We start from the raw sequence: 26474 nt of genomic DNA on the forward strand, positions 1-26474 counted from the left end.
ACAGCTAAGAGAGAATAACTACCAGCACAGGAGGAACATTAAGTTGTTCAGTATGAAATGGAATGTACTCGGTATACGTTGACCTCTGTCCTTATCGGAAAAATCATCGTGCTTGGTGTACACAGAAGGGACAAGTAAAAGACTGACATTATTAAGCTCAAAACGCCGCCGCTACAACCAGTTGCAAGTCGGGTTTTATGCACTACTGCTGCGTCAATCACAGCCTCGATCGTTAACTTCCCGTCAGGACGAAAATTAAATAAATGTATACTCTCCAAGATTAAGCTTGGTCAGTAACTTGAAAGTTGCTCTTCTGAAAGAATTTGAGAGGATATTTAAGATAAGAGAGAACATTTACCCTCACTGCCTAGTTTCCGGACGCAATGTTCAAAAACGTCCAAATTCATCATCAGAAGCGCTTAATCGCGTTGGAAAAGCATACACCGCCATCAGGATGTATACCATAAACGAAGTCAGAGACTGAATTGACACAATAATAGATCCTTGAGACACGTGGTCACGCCACAGCTAGTTCACACTGAACACAACAAAGAAAATGTGAGCGCCTGTGTCCTGCCCTGTGAACCTCGACTCAGCAGTGATATACTTTTACTTGTTAGTGCCTGTAGCTGTCATTTACAGGGCCTTTAGAAATATTGGAAAGTCTCCGGCATGAGTACTCGACACATTACATTTTAGCACACAAAAGAATGACTGGAAAAAGAAAGATACACTGTGGCAAGCTTTTATGAAAGCTAATTTCTTAATGCACGGCTCAAAAACATTAAAGGCAAGCATATTTCACATATTTGTGTATGTCATAAGTTTTCGCAAAAAAAAAACACTGTCTCACTTTTACAACAGAAAAAATGTCTCCTTGTAGCAACAATAACAAAAGAAGAGTTTTCTCACATTCAAAAGTGAGTGTTACGGGAATTTTGGTACAGATTAAAGTTTATTCCTTAATTGATAATCTTTCTTAAGCATTTTGAATACCATTTGTTTGAGCCAACGCTGATCTAAGATACTAAGCATAATATTAAAATGTAATGTTGTTGATTTCTAAATGCTAACTTCACATAATTAGAGCTATTTTCTCTCTGATAACTGCATTTGCTAGCAATTAAAACTGAAGCACCAAAAAGGATAACAAGTAACGAAATTTTACTTTTTATACATATGCGGTATAGTAAGGAGAATGCATTAATGAATTTTGTAGGTGGTTTGGGGGTATACAAGGTGCGAAATTTAATACACGTCTCAGACAGCAACAGTGGCTCTAAATGGATTAGGCACCGAGTCAAACTGAACTTGGATGACAAATATAGGTATGTTATTTTATGTTGCATCAGTTCTATGTCAGAGTCAATCGATCGTAGCGGTTCGCGAATGGTGGCGTCCCATATATCTCGACAACCATAACAAGATGTTAACGTCAATACATTTTGCCACCTCTACATCTGGCACGAGGGAGCTATTACAGAGAAGATGAGCATCTTCTCTCGAGATCGATAAGACACTCTGAAAATATTTTGAGGGAAAAAATTTGAAAATAGGAGGATTACGAAGAAAATAGAACAGAAACTTATGTTGAGTAGATAGCATATTTCACCACTTCGCATCCCAGCTGGCATAGTAACTGACAACCGAGAGAAAATTTTACAGCATTTCGAAGATATGTTTCAATTATTTTAGAATTCAAAACATGAATCCTAAACACGATAGTTGATAATTAAAATATCAAAAGTAATAGCACATGGGACGTAAAACCACTCGAGGTATGACGAAAGGAAAGACATCTTGAGAACTGGTTACAATTGGAGACAAAGTGATATAAAAAGAAATTATAATAATGCTTACAGATTTCTGCGAAGAAAAAAGTCCCCAAAGTCGGAATAGAAACAGCCTAACAAAACACAAAAAGCCTTGGACCTACCATTCTTCTCTCCGCAGTTTACGAGATACTCCTCAAAATTGTCGTCAGTCAATTTTAAACGGGCAGAGTACAGGCTGTCTCTATTAGTGGATGTGGGAGACTGAACTAACTGCAAGTCGTGAATTACATTACATCACGGAGCAATGAGTATAAAGCAGCATTTTTCTGGTATTAATAAATTTTGAGAAACCATTTGCTCAGTTGCAACAAAATCGGTGCTAACAGCGCTTGAGAAACAAAGCATTCCTTGAATACACGTCAACAGAATGAAGAACATATAACCGAATGCAACTTCCTTTTGAATTCTTCAGGGCGGTGAGAAGTTCAGAATTTATGCCGGAATCAGGCAAGGAGATCCCATTACACTAAAACCATTATTAGCAAGGGGCTATTTTCAAGCCCTTAAACTGTGGAAACGAAAAGTGAGTATGTGATATTGAAACACATACCAACCACCTTCGTTTTGCAGATGGCATTTAACAGTTTGCCCATAGTGACGATAAATCATAAAATAATGTATAACTGATATTTCGAAAAGAAAATAGCGTAAATTAACAAGGAATTCATAGCACCGTCTCATGAGCTGTGAATTTATTACTGTTAAAAATGACTAGGTGGACAGCAAAATAAATAAACAGAAGCGTGAATCTGTCCTTAAGTGCTTTCGGTAAGCTAATCAGAGTTTTCAAAACAAAGTTTCCGATAATTATGTCTTAAATTCAAAGTTTACAACTAGAGCGTATTGCCTATTTGGTATTACGGCAGTAAGATGTGAATACTTAACGCGAAAACCACTTAAAAACAGGAGGTTATTATACGAGCAATAGAGAAATGTATGAGGAATTAATAGGAGAGATAGGAAAACAAATAAATAGATTGGAGTCTAGAGTCGAAGACATAATCTTGAACTCAATGAAAACAAAGTGGATGTGGGCAGGACATGTATTCAGGTGGGTGAACGGTAGATGTACCTATGCAATTCTCTGCCAGATTCCAAGAGATTAAGATCGAAACGACTACCTAATATAAGACGTGCAGAAGACGTTGCAAAACACACAAAAGCAACAAGCTGAAACTAAATTTAGTTATTGATTCATAAACAAGAGTGAGGCTCATCAGACTTCTCACTAGAGCTGCTTTTGCGAGTACAAAGATACGTAACGTCGTTCCTATTACTTTATGGAGTTCCATGGAGCTTAGAAGATCTTGCAGATGTCTAAATCAAGTTCAAACTCTCTTTTTTATGATACAGAACCTTATTACAGTGTCTAACTTTAATGATTGCCCTCCTTATGACGCAAGATTTCATGCTATATATTGCATCCTTATGAATGAAACACAACAATCGTATGACGATACTGCACATCTGCATTTGTTTACACACACAATGGAAAACTAATAATTAAATATTAAAGCAACGTGCAGAAAGAAACACGAAAAAGGAACATAACTCTGGGCTACTTTAACAGTCTGCCCCTTTCCTGTTAAAATATAGAAATGTCTCTTTAACGCTGTTTAATTCCTTGTCTGTGATAATTTTCTTATTACTATTTCTTCTAAGCGTTTCTGCATGTTCCCCGCAATTGTTGCCGTATATTTGGGCTGACTACGAGACAGCCTTTCCATAACCTTGTCAATAGGTCCTCTTTTAACGAAATTGACCGTTGTTTCCTGTAAATTCTCAGTAACATCGAGATGTAGAAATTGTGAGGCTATTTCAGTAACTTTAGCGTAGTTATATAGTAACTACAGACTCACTCTGTGCACCTTGTGTTTACGGTCGCTATCTCTGAAGAACTGCACGTTGACCTGAAGTACAATTTTCACCATATTTCGAACAATCTTTTAATACAGCCGAGTAGACCGAGAGAGGTAGCGCAGTGTTTAGCACAGTGGACTTCAAATCCGAGGCCGGCCATCCAGATTTGGATTTTCCGTGGTTTCCCCAAATCGTTCCAGTCAAATGACGCAGTGGTTCCTTTCAAAGGTCACGGCCGATTTCCTGCCTCATCCTTGAACTTTTCTGAGCGTGTCCTCCATCTCTAATGACCTCGATGTCGATGGGGTTCTAATCTTCCTTCCTTTCTACACCGAGTAACAATTTTTTGCCATAGAACTATCAGTAAATGTAAGAACGTGAGGCTCACCTCAGTCGGAGATACACAGTCATATATTATCACACAGCCCCCATAGCGCTTTATTCTGGGCAGTAGCTCCTTTTTTATATAAACCACTCTGTTGCCATGCAACACATATTTCCGCTCCCTTCATACATATTAACACTGTATCTACGTTTGCCAGTAAATATAACGTCTCTCGCCACTCATAGCCTTTACTAATATAAATTCTTCGGAGGTCGAACCTTTTCCTACAGGTAATATCACTAAAATATTGATTTTTTTTTCTTGTCAGTCGGCTCCTGTAATATTGACCACAAAGCACTCTTATGTTTATCCCGGTGTGATGTTTCTTCTTGCACTTTTTATACATTTTACACACTACGAGACGTCAGTCTTTAATAATAAGCTTCCGAGGTTGGCACCATTCTGGCAGTGAGTCGATTCGATCTTCATCACCACATTTATTTACTACGTCCTTAATAGTAAAATTGTGTACGTTTAAAAGAAAAGCGTGATTTCCCTGTGCGAAGCGTAAAACAAGATGACGAGGCCATTCCGCTTCATTTCACATCGAGCATTGCTGTGCAAATGTACAGGTAATTAATTAACTGTAGGACTACAAATGAGGTCACGAGTGACATTTCTTGCTATCCATCCGAAGAAACAGACTGAAGTAATTCGGCACCAAAGACAAAAAGAAGATTTACCGGCAGCTGCTAATTATGAATTTTGCGTGACATCATGTTGTTGGAAAAATGCTTTCTCCATACCCCTACGCACTTATTTTCCGCAAAGGCAGACGCAGTACGGGCTCTCACCATTAGACACGAGAAAACTGTCGCTGTGGTTAGTTAGACCCTAATGCCAGTATTATGTTCGTGGATTACAAGGAATGCAAGTGATATTGCAGTAACACAAACCTCATACTTTCAAAAAAATTTTGAATGTAAAATGCAGCTTCTAAGAATCAGACTGATAATCTCCAAATAACGTAGACAATATTTTACCAACATTTTTCCGCGTCAAACGTGAATGAGAACTTTGAAGTCATTACGATATCCTCCGTTGCCATTGTCAGGAGCCGACTGCCTTCACTGGTTCTTTCGTGGCCTTATATAAAAGACATTTATAAGCAAATTACGACACTCAGGTGATGGGAGTAATGAAGAAGGAAGACACCGGAAACTCGAGTTCCCAGTTAAATACGAAAGAAAAATAAATACAAACTAGAAAAAGCTGAGAATGCGGTCTTCATCAGTTGCTACATGACACATAACTTCCGGCAGAGGAAAACCGAATTTCTGAAACCGATTTTCGCTGTAGTTTTAAATGATGAGGTCTGAGGCAGTTTTGATACCGGTCAAATATCGGTTTTCTGATCGCCAGTTGTCTTACACAATCTCTCTGGAAACCAGCTGACCCGGTTTTCGATTTAGTAAGCCCGACGACTGTTTCTCTTCAATTAAAAATCGGGAAACACACAATTTCGTGCTCAGTCTAATATCTCTACTTCTTCTTCGATGCACAATAAGTCCCTACGTCCAGTTTAGTCGAAAAGTTTCACAAAAGAGGCGTAACCTGAAAATCCAAGTATGTTTCAGACACGGTTGGCTGTTTACGTGGGAGCGAAAATCAAGAGTGGAGGAGAAAATCCAGCTGCCAGAACCGCATTTCCAGATAGATATGGGAGTGTTTACACAACTACAGAAAACGGTATTGGGAATTGCTTTACGAAGTCCAGTTTTGGCAGACTCGTGTAAACGTAGCGATTGTGAGCCTATGTTCGACAAAGGAGCTTTTTCCCTTCGTGAAGTATTCAGCAGGCCTCCTGCCAAGATTTATCTGGAAATAATTCCACACGCAGTTTATTATACTTGGTCAACTTGTGCTTGCAAGCTGCATAAATTCGCTTTGTGGAACATGCCTGAAGTGTTAGGCAAGGTTGATGCGGCTCGCGACGCGAGAAATTCCGGTGGGCAGAGTGGTCTGGACAGTACTTCCCCCGGGCCCAGCGCCAGTGTGGAGGAAGTGGAGGGGAGCGCAGGTAAACAAGTCAGACCGCAGCCAGCGGCCAGCAGTCGCCACCGCGCCGCGCAGCGCACACCATGGCCGTCCGCGCCTTCACAGGTCAGTGCTCTTGTCGCTAAGGAGTCGGCTCCCGGTTCGTACGCCCCACCCTTTCTCTTCGTGACACCACGCTGGTAAACCACAATGGCAGTCGGCTCAGAGGGAAGAAATCGAAAAGGGTCGATCGCGAGACTTCTTTCCGATATTACAAAAACACATGCCGGTATCGAGATAACTGACAAATCAGCGAATGCTATGGACACAGTTACCTTTAGGGTTGCGACTACGGCGATATCAAAGTTAAATTAAGTGCTTTTGACATGTAATAATTTCGGAATGCTGTGACTCATTACGTGCAGCAGCTACTGTCACCGTATCACTCACGTTATAGTCAATTAATTTCCACGGTAAATGAGTTAGGAAACTCCTCCCCATTTTATTATTGGAGTGCTGAATCTCTAAATTTATCTCAAAGTTCAGCTAGCAAACTATCGACGGAGAGGATGCGCGCTAATCGTTGTATTTCCCTAGCTTTAAAAGGCAAAGGTTTGCTAAACTCTAAAGTTGCTTTGAATAGAAGTTTTACTACCATTGTCTTATTAAAAGTGGTATGCTGTCGCTTTTCTCCGACAACTGCAATGACGTACCAAGCCAGTCATACAGAAGTTTACAGTTGAACATAAACTCCGAACCACGGTGCAACCTGACATTCTTCACACATACAAATCATTGCCTGAAGTGATGAAAGTGGCAGGAAAAAAGCGGAACCGTAACGACAGGTCCCATTAAGCTACAGCACATTATGAAAACCTTTAGGAAACTTGCCACGTTCTATCTGCTTGGCCACCAGATGGCAAAAGAACATGAAAATTGTTGGAGCGAAGTAATGATGGAACTTATCGTTGATGAGATACCCATTTACAACCGCACAGAAGTCGTAAACAAGCTAGCGTCGTCCTAACGAGCAGACAAGCGCGCTGAACTGTTGATTCATATCCACTGCTCCGAGCGAGGTGAAGCAGTGAGAAAGGCGCTGTACTTCCTTTTGGGAGGAGTTGGGTTCAAATCGTCTGGCGATTCTGATTAGGGTTTTCCGTAGTTTCCTCAAATCGATTAAGCCAAATAGAGGGTTTGTTTCTCTGAACAATTTGCTGAGATATGAAATGGAACGATCACATAGGCTCAGTGTCAGGTGAAGCAGGTAGTAGACTTCAGTTCTGTGGTAGAATACTAGGGAAGTGCAATCAGTATACGAAGGAGATTTCTCAAAAAAAAAAAAAAAAAAAAAAAAAAAAAAAACGCTCCTGTGATCCAGTCTAGAATATTGCTAAAGTGTGTGGCACTCATACGAAACAGGGCTAACAGGACATACTGCACGTAAACAAAAAGTTGTACGAATAGCCAGAAGTTCCTCCTGTGCGAGAGCGTCAAGGATATTTCGAAAAAAAAAAGGCATACACTTGAGAATAAATTCGAAATATCCTATGAAAGCATGCTTAAAAAGTTTCTTCAAGCAGCTCTTAGGGATTGCGAAGAGATTAGAATATTACATCGCGCACAGAAGCGTTTAAGTGATAATTCTTCCCGCGCTACACACGTGAATGGATCGGGAAGCAGTCCTAAGAAGTGGTACAATGAAGTACCCTCTGTCATGCACTTCAGTGGTTTTGAGTATGGATGTAGGTGTAGAACAGGACACGGCTAATGTTTTTGCCCATTGTCGACTATCAGAGCTTACTCTGTTGCTAATGACGGCGTTAAATGCTGATATTCCTTCCCTCCTTCATAATGTTAAATGGTGGCAAGAATGCGCAACGTTCTTCTTGTAAATAAGCTATATTTTGGAGTTAAATGGTAAAAATTGGCCTTATCGAGTAGACGTGGATACAGTTCATAGCTTCAGAGTTTCTCTCATATTCTGCGGTGGCGGTGCATGTATCGTTACGTCTGCAATTCTCCTGGAAAACGTTCCCCCAGCGCGCAATGGAACTATGTGAACGAACGTTGACCCCGCGGGGTACAATGGCAAGGCGGTTGAGACGAGCCTGCGAACAGCCCAGCCTACGCATACCCCAGCAGCAGCCACTCCGTTCCACGTCACTAGCCGTTGACTTGCCACGAGTAAGACGATTTACCAGCAGCCCATCGTCACACGGCGTGAAATGTTTTAAGGACGTGTGTAAAAATATGAAAATCTGGAAAAATAACGGAGTCCTGATTTTCATTCCTGCAAATTCCTTAAAACTTTAATCTTCATATTGAAATGCTAGAGCTAAACTGAAATCAATAAGCCAATAACAAAATTTGCCCTTTGTTTTTCAATGGATCATGAATCAATGGAAATTTCTTTGAAATGCTTCAGTGTCAAGTGTTCATAACAGAAGCAAACTAGCAAATATTCCTATATTCCTAATTCATATGTGCTCTTCCGTGGTTAAAAATATTTAAAATCATTTTTTGCATAACGTACGTTTTTGTTTGCTAAAGAACATTTGAGTCCTTTAATCGCCAACAAAAATTGTTTTCCAGCCATAAAAAAAGGGGTTTCACGATGTCAAAGATAACAGCAAAGTGTCAGGAAGACATAGTTAGCATCACGCTAGCAGTCGTAATACTTAAGATGTGATCAATCTTGTTCTGGTGGAAGATAGGTGGCACCTGCAAGACGCCGAATTAAGATGACAAAATAAAGAAACAGTAAAGCATGTCTACCTCAGAAATAATTATTTTGCGCTGAGGCCAGTATTGTTGCTGTTAAAAGGGTAGATGAAATGTCTGTTTCATACGCAAAAGAATAAAATCTGGATCAAAATGTAATTTTTTGGACGAACACTTCCGGAAGATGATGGATCTCATTGTAAAGTGACAGTACACAATCGAACTATGAACGGGCGATGCAAAAGCTAAAACTGACCTTGAAGTACTTCGGATGGAATGGAAGCTTACATAAAAATTTACTAAAATCTATGCAACTAAAGCTAACTGAATGAGCATGAGTGATGGTTAAAATCACTTAAACTTAATTCCTACTGGTAGTACGAGACAATGTTGGAACAGGCTTTACAGTTCCAAGCGCGTTTTGTAGCGACAGCGTCTGAAAATATTCCTGTACACTGTCTGCTTACGTGTCTAACAACCCATAAAGCTGCTCGTTCTGAAGACAGTCACGTATATCTAAAAGTGAACGAGCTGGAGTGACTCTTCTACGTTAATGTACAGTAAACGCGCGAGCCTTCTATTGTATCTTGCGGTTGTGTGTGTGTGTGTGTGTGTGTGTGTGTGTGTGTGTGTGTGTGTGTGTGCGCGTGTGCGCGCGCGCGCGCGTTTTTTATATCGACCTCTAATTTAGAATTCCTAGTTCTGGGCGTGATATGATACACATTGGCACAATGCACAGGAATCTTCGGGTTGGCGAAATAAGCAAACTTTCTAGCTAGACAATTCTTAAACGAGGAAATAAAAATCGAATCTCTACTCAGCAAATCACTATGAAGTGCATGAAAGAGGGTATTTCCTATTTTACTGCTTCTTAGGGCCTCCTTCCATACTGTTCATTTATAGAGCGGGGGAAGAATGTTTAAACACTGCTGTGCGCGCTGTATTGCCTGTCTTCGTGGCCCCTGCAGGAACGATGCGTTGGGATTTACTATATTCGTTGATTCGTTGCTTAAAGCTGGTTATTGAAACTTTGTAGCTATGTTTTGGCAATTTTTCTTAAAGCATTTGCCAGTTTTTTCAGCATCACCGCGCAAAACTTTGTCCACTAATTCTTTCCTTCGTTGTTAGTCCTGCTTAATTCGGGACACACACTTCAACAATATTCTAACATGGGTCGCACGAGCGATTTGTAATCAATCGCCTTTGAAGACAGTTTCCATTTTCGTAGTATCCTAAGTGAACGGAAGTCTTCCACCTGCTTTACCTACGACTGAGCCTATGCGATCGTTCAATTTCATATCCAAACAAGTCGTTATTCGGGTATTTGTGTGAGTCGAAAGATGCCAGTTGCGACAAATTGATAATGTAGTCGTACGATACTAAGCTTTCTCGTTCTGTGAACGGCAAACATTTACAATTTTTGAACATTTAAAGCGAGTTCCAATCTGTACATCACTTTGAAATCTTATCGATATATATTCGTGCCGGGGTCGACAGAAGCGTCCGATCCAACGCGTCGGCTTTGACCCGTGACGTAAGGGTGTTGTCGTGTGTGACGTCATGACGGCGCGGAGTTTGGTTTGAGTGTGGCTGTCTCCAGTTCTGTTTTATCTTATTTTATTTACTTTTCTGATCTGTTCGTTCTATCCCGTGAGATTTTTTTAAGACAAAAAACACTAATCAGCTACTGAAGCATCTTTATCTTCTATGGGTTGCAGGGGTTACGACCCCTGGGGAGGTGGGTGGGTATTCATGCATGGCTGTCTTCACTTACACGTTGTAGCTACCCAAGTTGTCTAAATTTGTTTATATTTAGTTTGCCCCCCACCCAAAACACCCCATTTCCCGCGATTGTCCCGTTAGTGTCATTAGGCTTCTTGTGGAAAGTGTGTGTGTTTGTTTGTTTTTGTTTCCGCCATATTTGTGACGTCATGGGTCAAAGCAGACGGGTGGGATCGGACGCTTCCGTATTACCTCGTGCCGTTTCCTTCAGACAGTACTTCATTGTAGGTAATTGCAATATCTGCGAAAAGTCTTAAGTTACTATTGTTTGTGCAAGGTCTTAAATATAAAACATGGACAGAAAATGTTCCAACATTTCCCTGGGGCACGTTTGAAGTTACTTATGTAAAAGATTGTTCACCCAATTGCACATACTGCATCCTCTTTATCTACAAATCAGTCCAGTCGCAAATCTTTTGATGCTATCATGTGATCGTACTTTGAATAATAACCGTAGGTGTGGGGTACTGACTGAAATGCTTTTAGAAAGTCAAGTAATAGTCTGACTGCTTTGACCAAAAAACTTTAATGTCTTGTGAGAAAAACTTGACGTGGTTTTCGCATGATCGAGCATCGAATACCAAAGCAGGGTAGTGTTGAAGTTCGTAACTGACTGATTCATTTAATTCTCATTTTGAGTATTAGGGGATGAGGTTACAAAAGACGCTAATGTCAGTAGAGAGAGAGAGAGAGAGAGAGAGAGAGAGAGAGAGAGAGAGAGAGAGAGAGAGAGAGACGTTGTAAGTCTATAACTTACAACACAATTATGGCATACCTCTGAGTTTCCTTGCGAAAAAATTAGGTCCACTTCGTCGACTACATTCATTCCTTCAGTTAGTGTGAAATGGATACAAATTTAGGTAACTCAATCGCAGAACCTACGTTCCTCCAGTTAGTTACACGATGAACGTAAATACTACCATGAATAACTAATAGTGCGCTGAAGATCGTGGCTTGACTTTTTGTCAAGCATACACAATTAAAATGAATGTACGTTGGTCTGTGCTCGTTTCGCACCAATCATATGCTGCGCAAAGGCACCTTGGCCGCAAACTTCGTACTAAAAATCCTGCACTCATTTCGTAAAATTAGTATCTCCATTGTTTACAAGGAAACATTTAGAAGTTTTAAGAGACAGCAAGAATAAACACTAGCGTATAAGGACTTTTCATCTTGGAACTGAATTTTTAGAAATCTTACTTGAAGATTCAAAGGAAAATACTTATTGCATCGACAAACCTGTGGAACTTCTTGTAAAGTGGATGACGAAATTTGTAAATAAACTAAAATACTAGATTTACATGTATAGTAGGTCAAACTTTGACAGGACATTTGTCACCTAAATTACCGCGAGTCGTCATGGAATGAAATTTCCTATTGCGCTTGTGCAAGACCCACGACAGTAGCTAAGAAAATTTATTCACAATATTCAGACAGTGGTAAAATGTGTGCTGCAAAGCCCTATTTCCCACGACCCCTGTAAGGGCTCCGCTAAGAACCGGATGGAGACATGGCATGTAGTTTCTTAAAACAAGCAGAATCTGTACTTTAGGATATGATTTACTTATACTTTATATTCAGCTATTGTAAATATCTTCAAAGTGTCTAATCACTATGATTGAAATACATTTCGTGAATTCGCAACCATCTTAGTCGTCGTCCATGTGTAATGTTTTCTGTAATAAAAGGTATTCCACAAAGTAAAGAAATGGCTAGGGACTAATAATGCCGGGTAAGTTTGCAAGATCGTTTCCAGTGAGCAAAATAGATTGGTGGGTACTTATTCCTCAATCCTTCATTATTGTTGGTGTGTGATTGACATTAATATTTATTATAAGTTTGTTACAGGAATGTTATGACGCATTTATTTTTAACAACGATTTAAGTTGTTCACTCCACGAATGTCAATTTAACTTTTCTATTAGAAAAAATTGATGTGACAAATATTTTCTCCTCGATAGCAAAGCCAATGCAAATGGTTGCTGTTCCCGCAAGAAACGTTTGACAGATTACTGCTGCAGTTCTGCTTGAAGACATAATTCACTAATTATTTTCTTGAGGAAATACCACTATTACATTGTCACGCAACTAAATACACTAATTTTCTAACAGTTTGTGTAGGTTCTCTTTACCAACAGTAACGGCTGCCCGCCTAGATAAGATTTTGACCTCAACAGAGAAGGCAACTCTATTGCTGCACCGCTACTTTCCAGCATAGAGGTATCGAATGTAAGCACAGTTCTTATCCCCTATAAAGTTCAAGAACGGCTAAAACCAGTCTCAAATTAATAACTGGCGACGTGTAGCACTTCCTCGCATTTGTTCTGGTCTCAGACTAGTGCTATAATGAGTCTAGTAAACCGACAAATTACGAAATTTGCTATCATGGTATTGCAGCCGAAAATTTTTTTTATATACAGGGTGGTTACAATTAAACTTTCGCTACTTGAGAGGGCCCCTTAAAAAGTGTGATCGTAGCACAATTCAACATTGTGGAAACATTTGTAAGGACACGCGGAAAAGAAATAACGAATAAACCATTGACAGACATTTGCATTTCCAAATGATAAGGTAACGTTCAATTTCGTATCCTACGTTCTACGTTACAAACGTAGCTCAATGTGACAACCATCTGCATCGACGACAGCCTAGAACCGTCCTAGACACAGTTTCACAATTGTGCAGCACTTCTCTAACGGTGGACCATGGAATATTCAACTGTCGTGACACAGCTGGTGCACCGTTTAAAGATCACACATTGCGTCCAACATTCTCAGCCATGGCAATAGTAACTACAATAATTCGTGGTGGAATTGGCCGTCGGCAACTCCCAAGAGCAACACCCAAATCGCCAGTTAATTCGAACTTCCTAATCATGTTCTTCAAACCCGGTGCGGAAAGGGGATTTCTCCATATTTCTTTAATGCGTCGATACTCGCTAAAAGCAGCAGCACTACTGCTGTTATTTCAATCACAGCTATAGCAAAGCCCTTCTCAACTTGTACAGACCCGTATCGACTGTCTGCAATTGATGATGCAGTACGGCGCCTAAACCGAACTCATGGCAAGGTACCAGACGGACGGCGTCACGACGAGAAGCCCATTAGCTCCAATTATAGCCAACCTCTTCCTGGAGTACTTAAACATTGCCCTAGACACGGCTCCTGCAAAGTCTACTTGCTTTTATCGGTACGTAGAAGACACATTCGTTTTCTTGCTTCGTGGGCGTGAAAATCTGGTAGAATTTTTCAACTTCAGCATCCATAATATCAGATTTACGATGGAAGTAGAGAAAGGTACATTGTCTTTTCTAGACGTCCGCATCCGCCGGAAAGAAAATTGATGTCGCAGCCACCCACACAGACAGATATCTGCATGCTACCAGCTATGATCACCCTTCATAAAAAAAGTTCTGTCTGAGGACATTGGTGCATAGAGCGGAAGCCGTTTCAGACGCTGAAAGTCTTCCGAAGGAACTGAGCCACTTACGGGAAGTCTTCAAAGAAAATGGCTACAGCAACCGCCTGATTTCTCAAGTCATCTTGCAAGGACGAAGAAGCTTGCGTTCTTAACCTTCTGTGGCTGTCACAGGAAAGATTAGCCGGCTTATGAGAAGCATAAAATCGATACGGTTTTTAGGTCACCGGCTAAAATTTGACAGCTAATAAGGGTTGTGAAAGACGATGTTGGTCTCGGAACACCAGGAGCATGTAAAATACCGTGTGGGTGTGGACAGTTCTATATGGGACAGACTGTACGAACTATTGAACAGCGCTGTGTGGAACACGAGAGATGTTTTCGCCTTCGGTATCCTGAGAAATCAGCGGTGGCGAGACATACTTCAGAAAACGGACACCGTATTGGATTGGCCGAGAAATCTGTTACTACACGGACTACTAATTTTTGGGATAGTGTTCTAAAAGAAGCGATAGTTACAAATTTTTGACAGCATCCTCAATAAAGATGGCGGTCTGCAGCTAAGCACAACCTGGAACCCGGCCATCGGTAAGTTGAGGCGGGCGCAGTAAGCGCGCAATGAAAACATTACCATATATGGCGCTGGAGCGAGCACCAGTGACGTCACTGAAGACAGCGCGGCTGTATAAGAACGGCAGCAGCAATCATTAGACAGTCACCACTTGACAATGGCCAAGGAGTACTCGGCCGGAAGTTTGTGGATTTTAAACCACTAGAGCCCGAGAAAATTTTACCAGCTTATCAGTATGTCTGCAACTCGAGAAGCTACACCCCACTAAGTTTACCTGATCTTCTAAAAAAATGGCCAATTTGTAGTAAATTTTTAGTTTCTATGCTGTTCTTTTACCTTAGATTCCGTAAAATTTTACTAGGGCACCTGAATACAACCACTCAGACTGATATCATGGCACACTCCCCCACCCCCTCCCTTCTCATAGTCAAATGGTTCAAATGGCTCTGAGCACTAGGGGACTCAACATCTGAGATCATCAGTCCCCTAGAACTTAGAACTACTTAAACCTAACTAACCTAAGGACATCACAAACATCCATGCCCGAGGCAGGATTCGAACCTGCGACAGTAGCAGACGCGCGGTTCCGGACTGAAGTGCCTAGAACCGCACGGCCACCGCGGCCGGCCTTCTCATAGTCGATCCAGGCTGTAATATAAGTAAGTTTCTGTTAACAATATGAAATATTAATAGTGTATGATGCGTGTAGGCGTTGGTTATGGAGGCCTTGACCTTGCTTCCACACCGGCCAGGTTCTCTCCGCCTTTTCCCTACATTTTATCTGCTCTGTTGGGCTGTTTTGTTTCCCCTTTCCTTGTCTTCTTCCCCAGGTGGTGTCCCTGTTGTCTCATGATATTGGTACGGTATGGCGTGGGTGTAGAGACAGTTTGTTGGTGGTGCTGGTGCCCCACTATGTGTAGTATTTGAGCCACCCTTGCTCTCTGTTTCCACCCACCCCACCTCCTGTTCATTCCTCTTCCTGATGTCCTGACATCCCTTTTTCCTTTGTTTGCACGTGACGCCTTCCCCTTGATGATTGGGCTTCAGGAACAATTTCCTGCCATCCTAGGTCATGGGACCAATGACCTCACTGTTTCGTCCCCTCCCCCAAACCAACCAACCAATCAACCATTTCATATGAAACGACTGACGCTGCATCCCGGATTTGATTTCTTAGATCCTTGAGATCCCTAACCTCTGTTTCTCACAAACTTGAGTTCACATACACCCAGGTGCAGAGCAGATATCCAAGGAAGTCAAATCAGGTAAACACAGTGGACGCAATCTTGAAACTCTTCCTGTCCACCTTTTGGCGAATCTTCAATTAGGTACTGATATTCCTTTCTGCGAGAGTAAAATAAGAGAATCCTCTACCCTGTTGGAACACAATTATCAACAATGTTTCTTGCTGAAGAGTGGTTCCTGAGATTGCTAATTATTATTAATTAATAACCACTGATTGCGGTTTCCCATCAGACATTGTTTGTTTTTGCAAAGTCCTGAGATTGCTCCAGAATACCAACGTATGTTTCTCTTCTCTTCCGCAAAAACAAAGGGTCCATAAACTGTAGTCATTGTGAATCCAAGCCAAACATTAATTTTTGATGAGTGTTTTTGCTATTTAATGGTAGAGTGAGGTGCCTTGTTACTCATAATGCAGCAGTTGCGTTTAACTTCTCCGCTGATGTGAAATGTGGCCTCATCAGTAAAAAAAAAAAATTGCCAGGAGGTGTTCGTTGCACGTAGCTCCTATCAAATCATAACTCAGCTTGGAGATTGGCGTGAGCTTAGTGTTCAAATTTGTGAAGCACTGAATGTGGCATGCTTATTTGTTTAGCTCTTTGATTTTGATAAGTGAAACTGGTTCCTTAAAGGAAGAGTTCATGCACATTCGGAGTTCTTCAGTTTGCTTCTGATACACTGAACCCTCTCTTGTGGTACAGGCCGTTTCCGGGAGCGTGATTGACAGACAACGTTTCCAGGTCTTTGGAACTTCTTGACAACTAACAGGAAGTTTTATCTTGTTGGTGCTGGTTTGTGAAATTATTGGGTGAAATACTTTAATTTCCAGATAAGATAAAATACACAGCCACCCACTAACACCCACACGTTCTCTATCGTAGGCATTCTTCCCGATTAAATTGAAAAAAAAGGGCCATGTTATTACGGAAATGGATTAAAATTATGTATTATGGAAATATACAAATTATTTCTTAGAAATGAATCGATACTTCATGACCACCCCATGCAATAAGCCTTGTAGAATACTTCACATAGATGTAAAATTACTTGCACTCCTGAGCTAGCTCGTCTGTTTATTAAACTGTTTCATATCGTGCAGATAAACTGTAGATTAATGTTCCCAACAGTGAAAGCAACAATACTATAAATAGTTCCTCTTATTGCCAGATGAAGTGTGTTAATTGTAACTCAGATGGAATGCCACAGACGGAGAAAATAGCTACCACGAGTAAGGCCAGAGTGTGATATGTGATTTGTTTGTGTAGTCGTCGTGTTCCTGTGCGGAGTGCTAGCCGTGCCACCCCTTCTGGACCTGCCGCCTGCTGAGGACCCAAGCCTCTGGGACGACGACGACTACCTCCCCGTGTCTGCGGGAGAGCGATTCGATGCCTTCGACTGGGCACTTTGCCGGGCGCTGGATGCACGCTACCCGGGAAATGTGGTAGTTTCACCCATCGGCGTCAAGATGGTCCTAGCAATGCTGTACGAGGGCGCCACGGGCGACACAGCGCGCGAACTCGAAGCGGGGTTGCTGCTCACAAAGGACCGCCAGCAGACGCGCGACAAGTACAGTGCCATCGTGGCCTCGCTGCAGGTAACACTCCGAACATCTAAACTGTATTTAGTTAACTATTTATTTTGAATAAACGTCCTCTGAATCATTACCCAAGAGTGTATACGACGAGGCTAAAGATATTCTGAGAGCTTCCAGATTTCTATAATCATCCTACAATTACACTGTTGATCGTTTAAACTGCAACGCCATGAAGGCGGCGTGCAACAAACCTCAAATTGCCACGGAGTGTACTACATGTTTGGATATGCACGTGATTGTCCTTTCAGCATAACTGCGCGGAGTAGTATTAAGTAATGCCAGATTAAGTAGCAGCCTCTTCATTCAGATATCGCGTTTGGATGTTGGTTGTCTGAGAAGATAGTCATGCTTAGTGTAAAGAGAAAAGTCTGCCCGAGCATACCGGAATTCGGCAGCAGGATCGTGGCCTATCGAGACTGCACGCTCTCGTTCGGAGATACCGCTGTTCATGTGGGTCGGGATCCCAAGACTGTCCTGCGAATGTGGAACTAATTACTTCAGGCGGCCCATAAGACACTGAGCAGGATCTCAATGGCGCCACACAAGTGCCCGAGAGGACAGACGTTATATTCGCTCGACTGTGCAGGGTTTTACAGCCATGTCAACTATATAGTCACAAAAGTGACTTGGTTTCAGCGAGACCAGTATCCCCGTGGACAGTGCAACCATGCCTCGAACACCACAGATGCCAGCAAGGCGGCCATTGTTGCGGGTTCCTTTGAGCCAACAGAGGCGCACAGAAAATGGCGCACCTGAAGACAACGCTGCACAACGGAATGGCACCTAGTCTTTTCAGACATGTCGAGATTTCATGTACAGCTTCACGATGGAAGTACCTGTATGTGAAGATGCAGAGAACTAATGTAACAGATTGCATTTGTCGTCATATGGCCCCACCACCTGACGTGGTGTCCGCAGCTCGTGGTCAAGTGGCTAGCGTTGCTGACTCTGGATCATGCGATCCCGGGTTCGATTCCCGGCCAGGTTGGGGATTTTGATCTGCCTGGCAACTGGGTGTCTTTTTCCCCATCATTTCATCATCATTCGCGACCGTGGCTAATTTGGACTGTGTAAAAATTGGGACTTCGCATGGGCGCTGATGACTGCGCAGCTGAGTGTCCCACCACCAACACCACCACCACCACCACCACCACCACCACCACCACGACCTGACGTGGTGGTATGGCATATCATGTCATTGAGTACGTAGCACGTTTGCCTCTAGTTCATAAAACTGGTAATTTGGACAGCAGGTGCTCTATCCGACGTTAATGCTAGTAGCTGTGCCTTATCCTAAAGGTCTTTGTGGCCACATGTCGCACATGATATCCTGCCTTGTCTCTCATCCACTGAAAATTTTTGATCATCGGTTGCCGAGGGAATGGGATGCTAACACACGCCAGCTGCTACTAATGAAGTCTGTTGTAGACTTCACACCATGGAATGATCTAACCATACCTGTATTTATCATCAAAACCTAGAATTGGTGCCATCTGAGTTATTAGAACCACTGTTGCTGCCTGGGGTGGTAGCTCTTTTTACTAAACCTCTCCCCTTGTATGCCCCAAATAACCTAAAAATTCATTGACAGCAGGCGTTGCCTGTAGGGGTAACAGCGACAGTTAAAATTTTTTTCAGGCCAGGCACAAAAAGCACTCAATATTTTTACTGACTGGTGTCGATTCACTATCATGCTTGCTTGATAAAAGCTGCAAACTAGCGTCCTTTATGATATTTTGTTTATAGATGCACTGTAACTTCCATTCGCCTTCTCTTCGACAGGTTTTTAATGCTTGCCCATTTCATATCACTGCTTGGTAAGGAAAAGCTGTCACTCCAATGGTTGATTTGAACGGTACGGTGTACTACTAAACATGCTGCTGCAGGAGGTAGTAAAATATCTTATTCTGACCTTTGAACTAGCGTTCTGTCTGGAATCCGAAGTGTTGCCCAACTTCGCAACTTTCACATTAACAAATCATTGCCATAGCAACAAGAGGGGGTGTTCACTTTAAAGGAATATTTCATACAGAAGGCCCATAAGGCCACAAATAAGAATAAGAATATTCTCAATGATCAAACAAGCAACAGAAGACCAATATTCAAACTAATTCAGTCTACCATATCTCTCTCTCTCTCTCTCTCTCTCTCTCTCTCTCTCTCTCTCTCTCTCTCTCTCTCTATCTATCCCTCCTACCACCTATCCCTCCTACCACGTATCCTTCCTCCATTACCACCCCAGCACTTCTAAATTCTCCCATGATGCCTGTCAGCTCTAAGGCATATGACAAAGAGCAGGCAAGCATGTGCAGTTAACTGCAGTATAGATTATATGCAAAGAAATATTTATTGGAAGAAACTTATATTTTATGCATTTAGCACATACAGAATGAAAAGTGGCTGCATGAACAGGACACACAAATGAATGTAAGTACAAAACACAACCATATACTGTAAACAGAAATAGCTAGACTTAAGAAACTGAAAAAGAACCCCTACAAATCTCGAGTAGAAATATGCATAATCAATTTTACGTCTACTATAGACAACTGAAGATACAAAACATCTATTGGTGCAATATATCTGGTACTCAAAAATAAATTTTTAGTTGCAAAAGATGTAAGTTTCTTTATCCTTCCGTTAAAACATATTTGAAGCCAGTAACTGACTGCAGTTGTTAACAATATTCTTTCCCATCACAGATTATCGAAATAGTATTTGCAGGGTGATTTGCGATGCAGCTGCATGACGTTCTTTATAATATGATCATATTACGTAATGTTTTCTGTTATTTGGATCTGCCGGTTTTGAGCTACAGAAAATTAGCTATAGCTCTGTAAAAATTAGATTGCTTGAAAAATGGTATATAACTGTTGGATTCTTTTCAGTGTCATCTGTACATAGTCTGATTTTCCATACACATCAAAAGTCGCCCTGCAAAAAACTAAAACATGATTTAGTAGTTACACAATTTATTACGAAGTCTTGGTAAAACTGTGTGACTAGGAATTAACCAGTTGTTCAGTCAGAAATTTCTATCCACAGGGAAGCAACCCGGATTATCTGTTCGACTTGGGAAACAAAGTATTTGCAGACGTCTCACTGACACTACGACCACGCTTTGTTACAATCCTGAGGGCGTTTTATAACAGTGATATTCAAAATGTCGACTTCAGAGATCCTAAAACTGTGCCCTTAATTAATGAATGGGTAAAAAATGCTACACGTGGTCACATTGACTCAATAATGAATGAAGGTATGTATAGCTCAAACCATATTCTCTTTTTCTGTATGTCATTCGTGGAAACCACTCTCACGAGCGAACTCACAGCAAATTTTTTTCACATTTCGTTTCCACTACTTACACACGCCTTTGCTTCGGTTATACAAACATACTACAGGCAGTAATAAAATAAAGCTTCCTACGAAGATACTAATATTCAGCCGTTATATTCACTTTGTGAGGTCTCATCGCCATTTAATATATTGCTGTTCGAAAAGTAAACCTTGAATTTTTATTTTCTTTAGCAATTTGTCGCAGGTTGTCAACCTTTAAGCTTCTTCCTTTACCACTCTTGTCAGGACAAAATACCCATAAAACTTCAACTCTATATGGCATGTTATCGTGTCAGTTATGACTGATAGATACTAATTTATAATGTAGCTGCTATTATCTTCTAAATTTAAATACTTGGAAGGTAAAAAATTAAGTGAATTTAAAGTTTATCACAACAAGAAATTCTATATAAAGTTGGTTATTAATGGAAGGTATTAATTACAGATGGTCTTTCGGACGCTGTCCTCCTGCTTGTGAACGCACTGTACTTCAAAGGCTCTTGGAAGTATCAGTTTCAGCCTCAGCTTACCTTCACCAGCAATTTCTACACAGGCAAAGGGAAAACTGTAGCCGCACAGTTCATGCGTCAGAGTGCAGAGTTTTTCTACTTACACTCTAAAGAGATTAATGCAAGCATATTGCGATTACCCTATCTTGTAAGTTGCATATTATTAGCAATTCCCGAGTTATCTCTGTGACTGCGGTGTGAGGAATCTCTGCAAGTTCATTATAGTAAAACGTTGTACTCATTGTTACAGGGCAGGAAATTCTCAATGTTCATCGTCCTGCCGGACGACAGGGATGGTCTCGAAAACCTTCTGAGCACTGTAAATCCATTTGCTCTGCGAGAAGATCTCGGACTGCTCAGACCGACTGCAGTACACGTGGTGCTCCCAAAATTTACTTTCGAATTTTCTGTACTCCTGAACGATGTTCTGAAGGAGGTAAGTAGTTATGTAAAGGTAATTAAAACTAGACCACAGAGTAATCATCTCGGATATATTGTATAACTATACTGACAGCTCATGTTGGTCTCGGTACGCTGCATTAAAATGCACAGCGCTAGCTGCTTGAATATCAACTTCGTTGTTGCTGAATTCAGAACTGGGACGTTCTTTTCCTCAGATGACTTTCCATTTGGTCGCCAGTTTGCGAGTTATTGAAATTGCATATTTGTTGGGTAAAAAAAAAAAAAACGCGTAACCTAATTTTTACGCAGTCTGTTTATGAAGGATCGCAAACAAATGTCACGTACATAACATTTTTGTTAGAACGTGGGTACCTGACCACATCACGGAAACGTCATTCGTGTCCAAACACTTTGGCGGTCACTTGAAACATATCTATCACTCTCCTTCACTTACTTCCTATCGTTGCAATTTCAAAAGCAGTACAGCATGTTGGAAGTTTGTGTCCAAGCTAATTTTCTGCAGTTAGCGCACAAATCTTATCCATTGCTAACTATGTTTATGGACGTGATTCAAAGTAAGAACCCACTGCCAACAATTGTGTCCATTGTTTGGTGTGTCCTAGCTGCAACAAATATTTTTCCTCAGTGGAAATCTCATGTGCACTGTGTCCTAGCTGCAACAAATTATTTTTCCTCAGTGGAAACCTCATGTGCACATGTTTGTGAGTGTTCATTTTTTCACCATGCACGAGTTCTGCAACCAGCTAGGCATAACTAAAAAGTTTCAACAAGTGAATGGTTGAATACTATTATCGTTCTTTGCATGGTAATTATTAAATGATCAGTTTGTTTATTATAACAGTGAACATTTCAAAATTGCCCATAAAAAGAAGCCAAGCGTAAAAAGTATATTTTCAAAACAAGTCTATACATGTGTATAAATCTTGCATCTAAAATGATCAAAAATCACATAACAGCATTAGAGCACAAAGAAAAGTTTCTTTCTGCCAGAAAAATTCAGATCTGAAAGGGTTAAGCTTTAGTGTGTAAAGTAATTTTTGTTTAGCGCATTTCAAACACACTACTATAAATTAAAAAGTGTAATGTGGAGAAAAATTCAACTTTGTAAAGTATTTGATTCTGTTATTGTCTGGAAAGTCTGTCTTCGCAACCGAATCAGACTTCCAAATGTTTAGTCACACGTCTCTCTTCACCTTCATTTTTAAAGCTGCTTGGTAGTTTGTGACGCATGACGTGACAGGATCTGTTGGGTAGCCGGAATAAAACTGGTCAGGAAATTGCGCCCCACTAGCTCAGTCTTAAAACGCAATAGCTTCTCACGCATAATCGCACCCTTTCTGAAAGTTCACTTACTTGGTATCTCAAGAAAAAACTAGGAACCCAAATGTCTCGACATTAAATTCAAAAAATACCAGCAGAACTGACAAGGTGCAGGTTACGTAAGTTTTACTTATGCAAAGCTGAAAACTATTAAGAAATAACGCGGACTTACTTATAATGCTCCGATACGATGTTTTTATTTCGGACTAGCACTTGCACAGGCGTTACGATGTCGTCGGAGTTTTTGCAGGTCGTCACGTAAGTGTGCAATCGTGTTCGGAATCGTTTCGGATGGTTTTCTAATGGTTGTTTCGCTGTCTGGAGTAAAATTTCGCTTCATTTTGAACATTTGGTGCGCATGATGGTTACAACAGAAAACACATGCTAAAGCTGAATTCAGTTTATAAGCAGCTTAAATACTTTACCTTATCTGTTGCAAATGTCACGAATGCAGCAGGCTACTGAGAAAGTATAAAAATAAAGGGAAATGAGGCTAAAATTCAGATTCCTAGCCGTTAAGATTGGCTTTCTAAATATAGAAACATCACGACTGATAAAGCGTATGAGGAAGACAGAAGTAAAAAAGGTGGTAATTATTAAGAGAAATTAGAACAAAATTTCCAATCGTACCTGCGGTTAATGCGGTTGGCAATAACATTGGAGTGTCTGTTCGCCTGACCGATTAAATATTACATGGAAAAGTGGAATCCATAAATGCGATGCAACAGGCATTTCAAAGCTCATTAGTTATCACCTTGAACTCTACCCGCATAAGGAAAAAAAAAAACCCTCCCCCTGCAGGTCTGGGGTAAGAATAGGCCTGAGGTATTCCTGCCTGCCGTAAGAGGCGACTAAAAGGAGTTTCAACCGTTTCGGCCTTTCATGTGATGGTCCCTCTTGGGGTTTGACCTCCATTTTTCAAAATTCTACAAAAGTACGAGCCTTTGGGGAAGGATGCCTTACGTGGTGTACCATTGGTCCTCAGTGCACTAAGTCCTTGGCACTCAGCATTGTACCGGCGTTGTAACCATACCCACTATTCCTCAAATTGGGCCTAAACGCCTGGGTTGTACAAGTTACGCCCATAGTGCGTCCCCATCTGCACCTACGATCATGATGGACTTTCCATGGCACCAGAAATCCAGCACGGTAGCCAGCCCCTTGTGGTGGGGTCGTCATGTACCCTCTAGGTTGTAGCCCCTGACAACACAGGGATCGTACTGCCGATACCTGAGCTGCAACCTCCCCACGTCGGCCAAGGAGTAGATGCCCGTCTCCTTGGGGCATCAGGACTCCCGGCAACGGTCACCCTGCCAGGTGGCCCTTGCTGAGGCTGGGTGGCGCCCGTGGGGAGAGCCCCTGGTCGGAGTGGGTGGTATTGCGGCGGATGTTTCGCAGATGAAACGTCAACACGTATCAGGTCGCTCTGCGGCCGAGTCTTTCGAACGGAAAGGTACTGCCTCTAGTTCTGGTTCTCCTGCCCTTTCCCCCTTGGCCACTCCCTGGGAGGAGGGACAGGCCCGTCGGCTTGGGGCGAAGTACTTCCCCCGCTATTTGGTCTGTTCTCGAACCGATGGGGGGACGGTCGCCACCTCCAAGCCCATGTTCTTTGTTCAGCACATTGAGGACATCTTTGGGGAAATCGAGGCTCTCAGTAAGATGCGTTCGGGGTCCGTTCTTATAAAGACCACCTCCGCCACACAGTCGGCGGCGCTCCAGGCGTGCGACCGCCTAGGGGATATCCCAGTGTCCATTGTCCCGCATCTGGCACTAAATAGGACGCAGGGGGTTATTCTTCATCGGGACCTGCTGCTGCAATCTGATGAGGAGCTCAGGGCCAACCTGGTGCGCCGAGGTGTGCATTTCGTCCGGCAAGTCCAGCGCGGCCCCAAAGGCCGTCGCATCGACACCGGGGCCTTTATCCTAGCCTTCGAGGGGGACGTTCTCCCAGAGAAGGTAAAGGTGATGTGCTACCGGTGCGACATGCGACCTTACGTCCCGCCTCCTATGCGCTGTTTTCGGTGTTTGCGCTTTGGGCACATGTCGTCACGGTGTGAGGCTGAGCCCCTTTGTGGCGATTGTGGACGTCCTCTTCATGAGGAACATACATGCACCCCACCACCTCGGTGCGTTAATTGTCCTGGCATCCACTCGCCTAGATCCTCAGACTGCCCCGCATATCAGAAGGAGAAGAAGATACAAGAACTCAAAACTTTGGATCGTCTCTCATATTCTGAGGCCAGGAAGAAGTACGACCGCCTCCATCCCGTGCTGTTGACCACTTCGTTTGCCTCAGTTGTGTCCCCTCCTTCCGTGGTATCCTCACCCCTGTCCTGTCCCCCCTCCACCTCCTCCCCCCATCCGGGGTCTCTGCCTCCGCCTCCCAAATCCCTCCCTTCCAAATCCTCCTCCCCCGTGGCCCCCGCCCCCTCTGCCCCAGGGGCCACCCTTCCTTCCTTCCTCCTCCTCCTCCTCCTCCTCCTCCTCCTCCTCCTCCTCCTCCTCCTCCTCCTCCCCCCCCCCCCCCCGCCGCCTGAGAAGCGATCCTCTTCTCAGGCGTCCGTCGGGGCAACGTTCCAGACCCCAGCTTCCGAGGTCCGGCGTTCCAAAACGGACCCCACGCGTGAGGACCTCCTTCGGGTCCAGCCCACCACCCCTGTACCTCCTCGGACTTCCAAGAAGGCCCCCAAGAAGAAGTCTCAATCCCCCTATCCACCCCGGCGCGTTTCGTCTGACGCTCCATCCGTGAGTCGCTGCTCCCGGCCGTCCTCAGTTTCGCCGGGACGCTCTGCTGCCAGGCGCTCAGCTGGCCTCTCGTCGGCAAATGATGATGCCCCTCCTACACCACCAGGGACAGCGGCCACAGCTGGCGACGACTCGATGGAACAGGATCCGCCTCCCGCCGGTTGTAGCGTTGTTCCCTCGAAACCTGGCCCTCCGTGGCCATCAAGGTGACCAGCTCTTCCCCCGTCTCATTCCCCCTCCTTTTTGACTAGCGATGGCCTTGTTACATTGGAACATAAGAGGTATTCGATCTAATCGGGAGGAATTACAACTGCTCCTCCGCCTGCACTGTCCGCTCGTCCTTGGTCTCCAGGAAACCAAGTTGCACCCGACTGACCGTATTGCCTTTACCCACTATACCTCGGAGCGGTATGACCTCACCCCTGTGGACGGTATCCCAGCTCATGGTGGGGTCATGTTGCTCGTTCGGGACGATGTCTATTACCATCCCATCCCATTGACCACCCCACTCCAAGCAATAGCTGTCCGTATTACTCTTTCTGCTTTTACTTTTTCAGTTTGTACCATCTACACTCCATCGTCATCCGCTGTTAGTCGGGCTGACATGATGCAACTGATTGTTCAGCTTCCCCCGCCGTTTTTATTGTTTGGCGACTTCAATGCCCATCATCCCCTTTGGGGCTCTCCTGCATCCTGTCAAAGAGGCTCACTCTTGGCGGATGTCTTCAACCATCTCAATCTTGTCTGCCTCAAT

At 42.7% G+C, this 26474-nt stretch overlaps 2 protein-coding genes across 5 annotated transcripts in view; one reads left to right on the forward strand and one right to left on the reverse strand.

The window, feature by feature from the left end:
* LOC126470515 (constitutive coactivator of peroxisome proliferator-activated receptor gamma-like) overlaps positions 1 to 26474 on the reverse strand; it is a 750708-nt gene that overhangs the window by 128059 nt on the left and 596175 nt on the right. The window lies entirely within an intron of this gene.
* Positions 6085 to 26474, forward strand: part of LOC126470516 (serine protease inhibitor 2-like) — a 32595-nt gene continuing 12205 nt past the window's right edge. Inside the window, exons 1-5 of the mRNA XM_050098427.1 lie at positions 6085 to 6183; positions 17059 to 17387; positions 20433 to 20643; positions 21169 to 21380; positions 21483 to 21668. Coding sequence (XP_049954384.1) covers positions 6162 to 6183; positions 17059 to 17387; positions 20433 to 20643; positions 21169 to 21380; positions 21483 to 21668 — 960 coding nt within the window. The 5' untranslated portion in view covers positions 6085 to 6161. The remainder of the gene's footprint in view (positions 6184 to 17058; positions 17388 to 20432; positions 20644 to 21168; positions 21381 to 21482; positions 21669 to 26474) is intronic.

Source organism: Schistocerca serialis, chromosome 3 (genome assembly GCF_023864345.2).
Source record: "Schistocerca serialis cubense isolate TAMUIC-IGC-003099 chromosome 3, iqSchSeri2.2, whole genome shotgun sequence".
NCBI lineage: Eukaryota > Metazoa > Arthropoda > Insecta > Orthoptera > Acrididae > Schistocerca > Schistocerca serialis.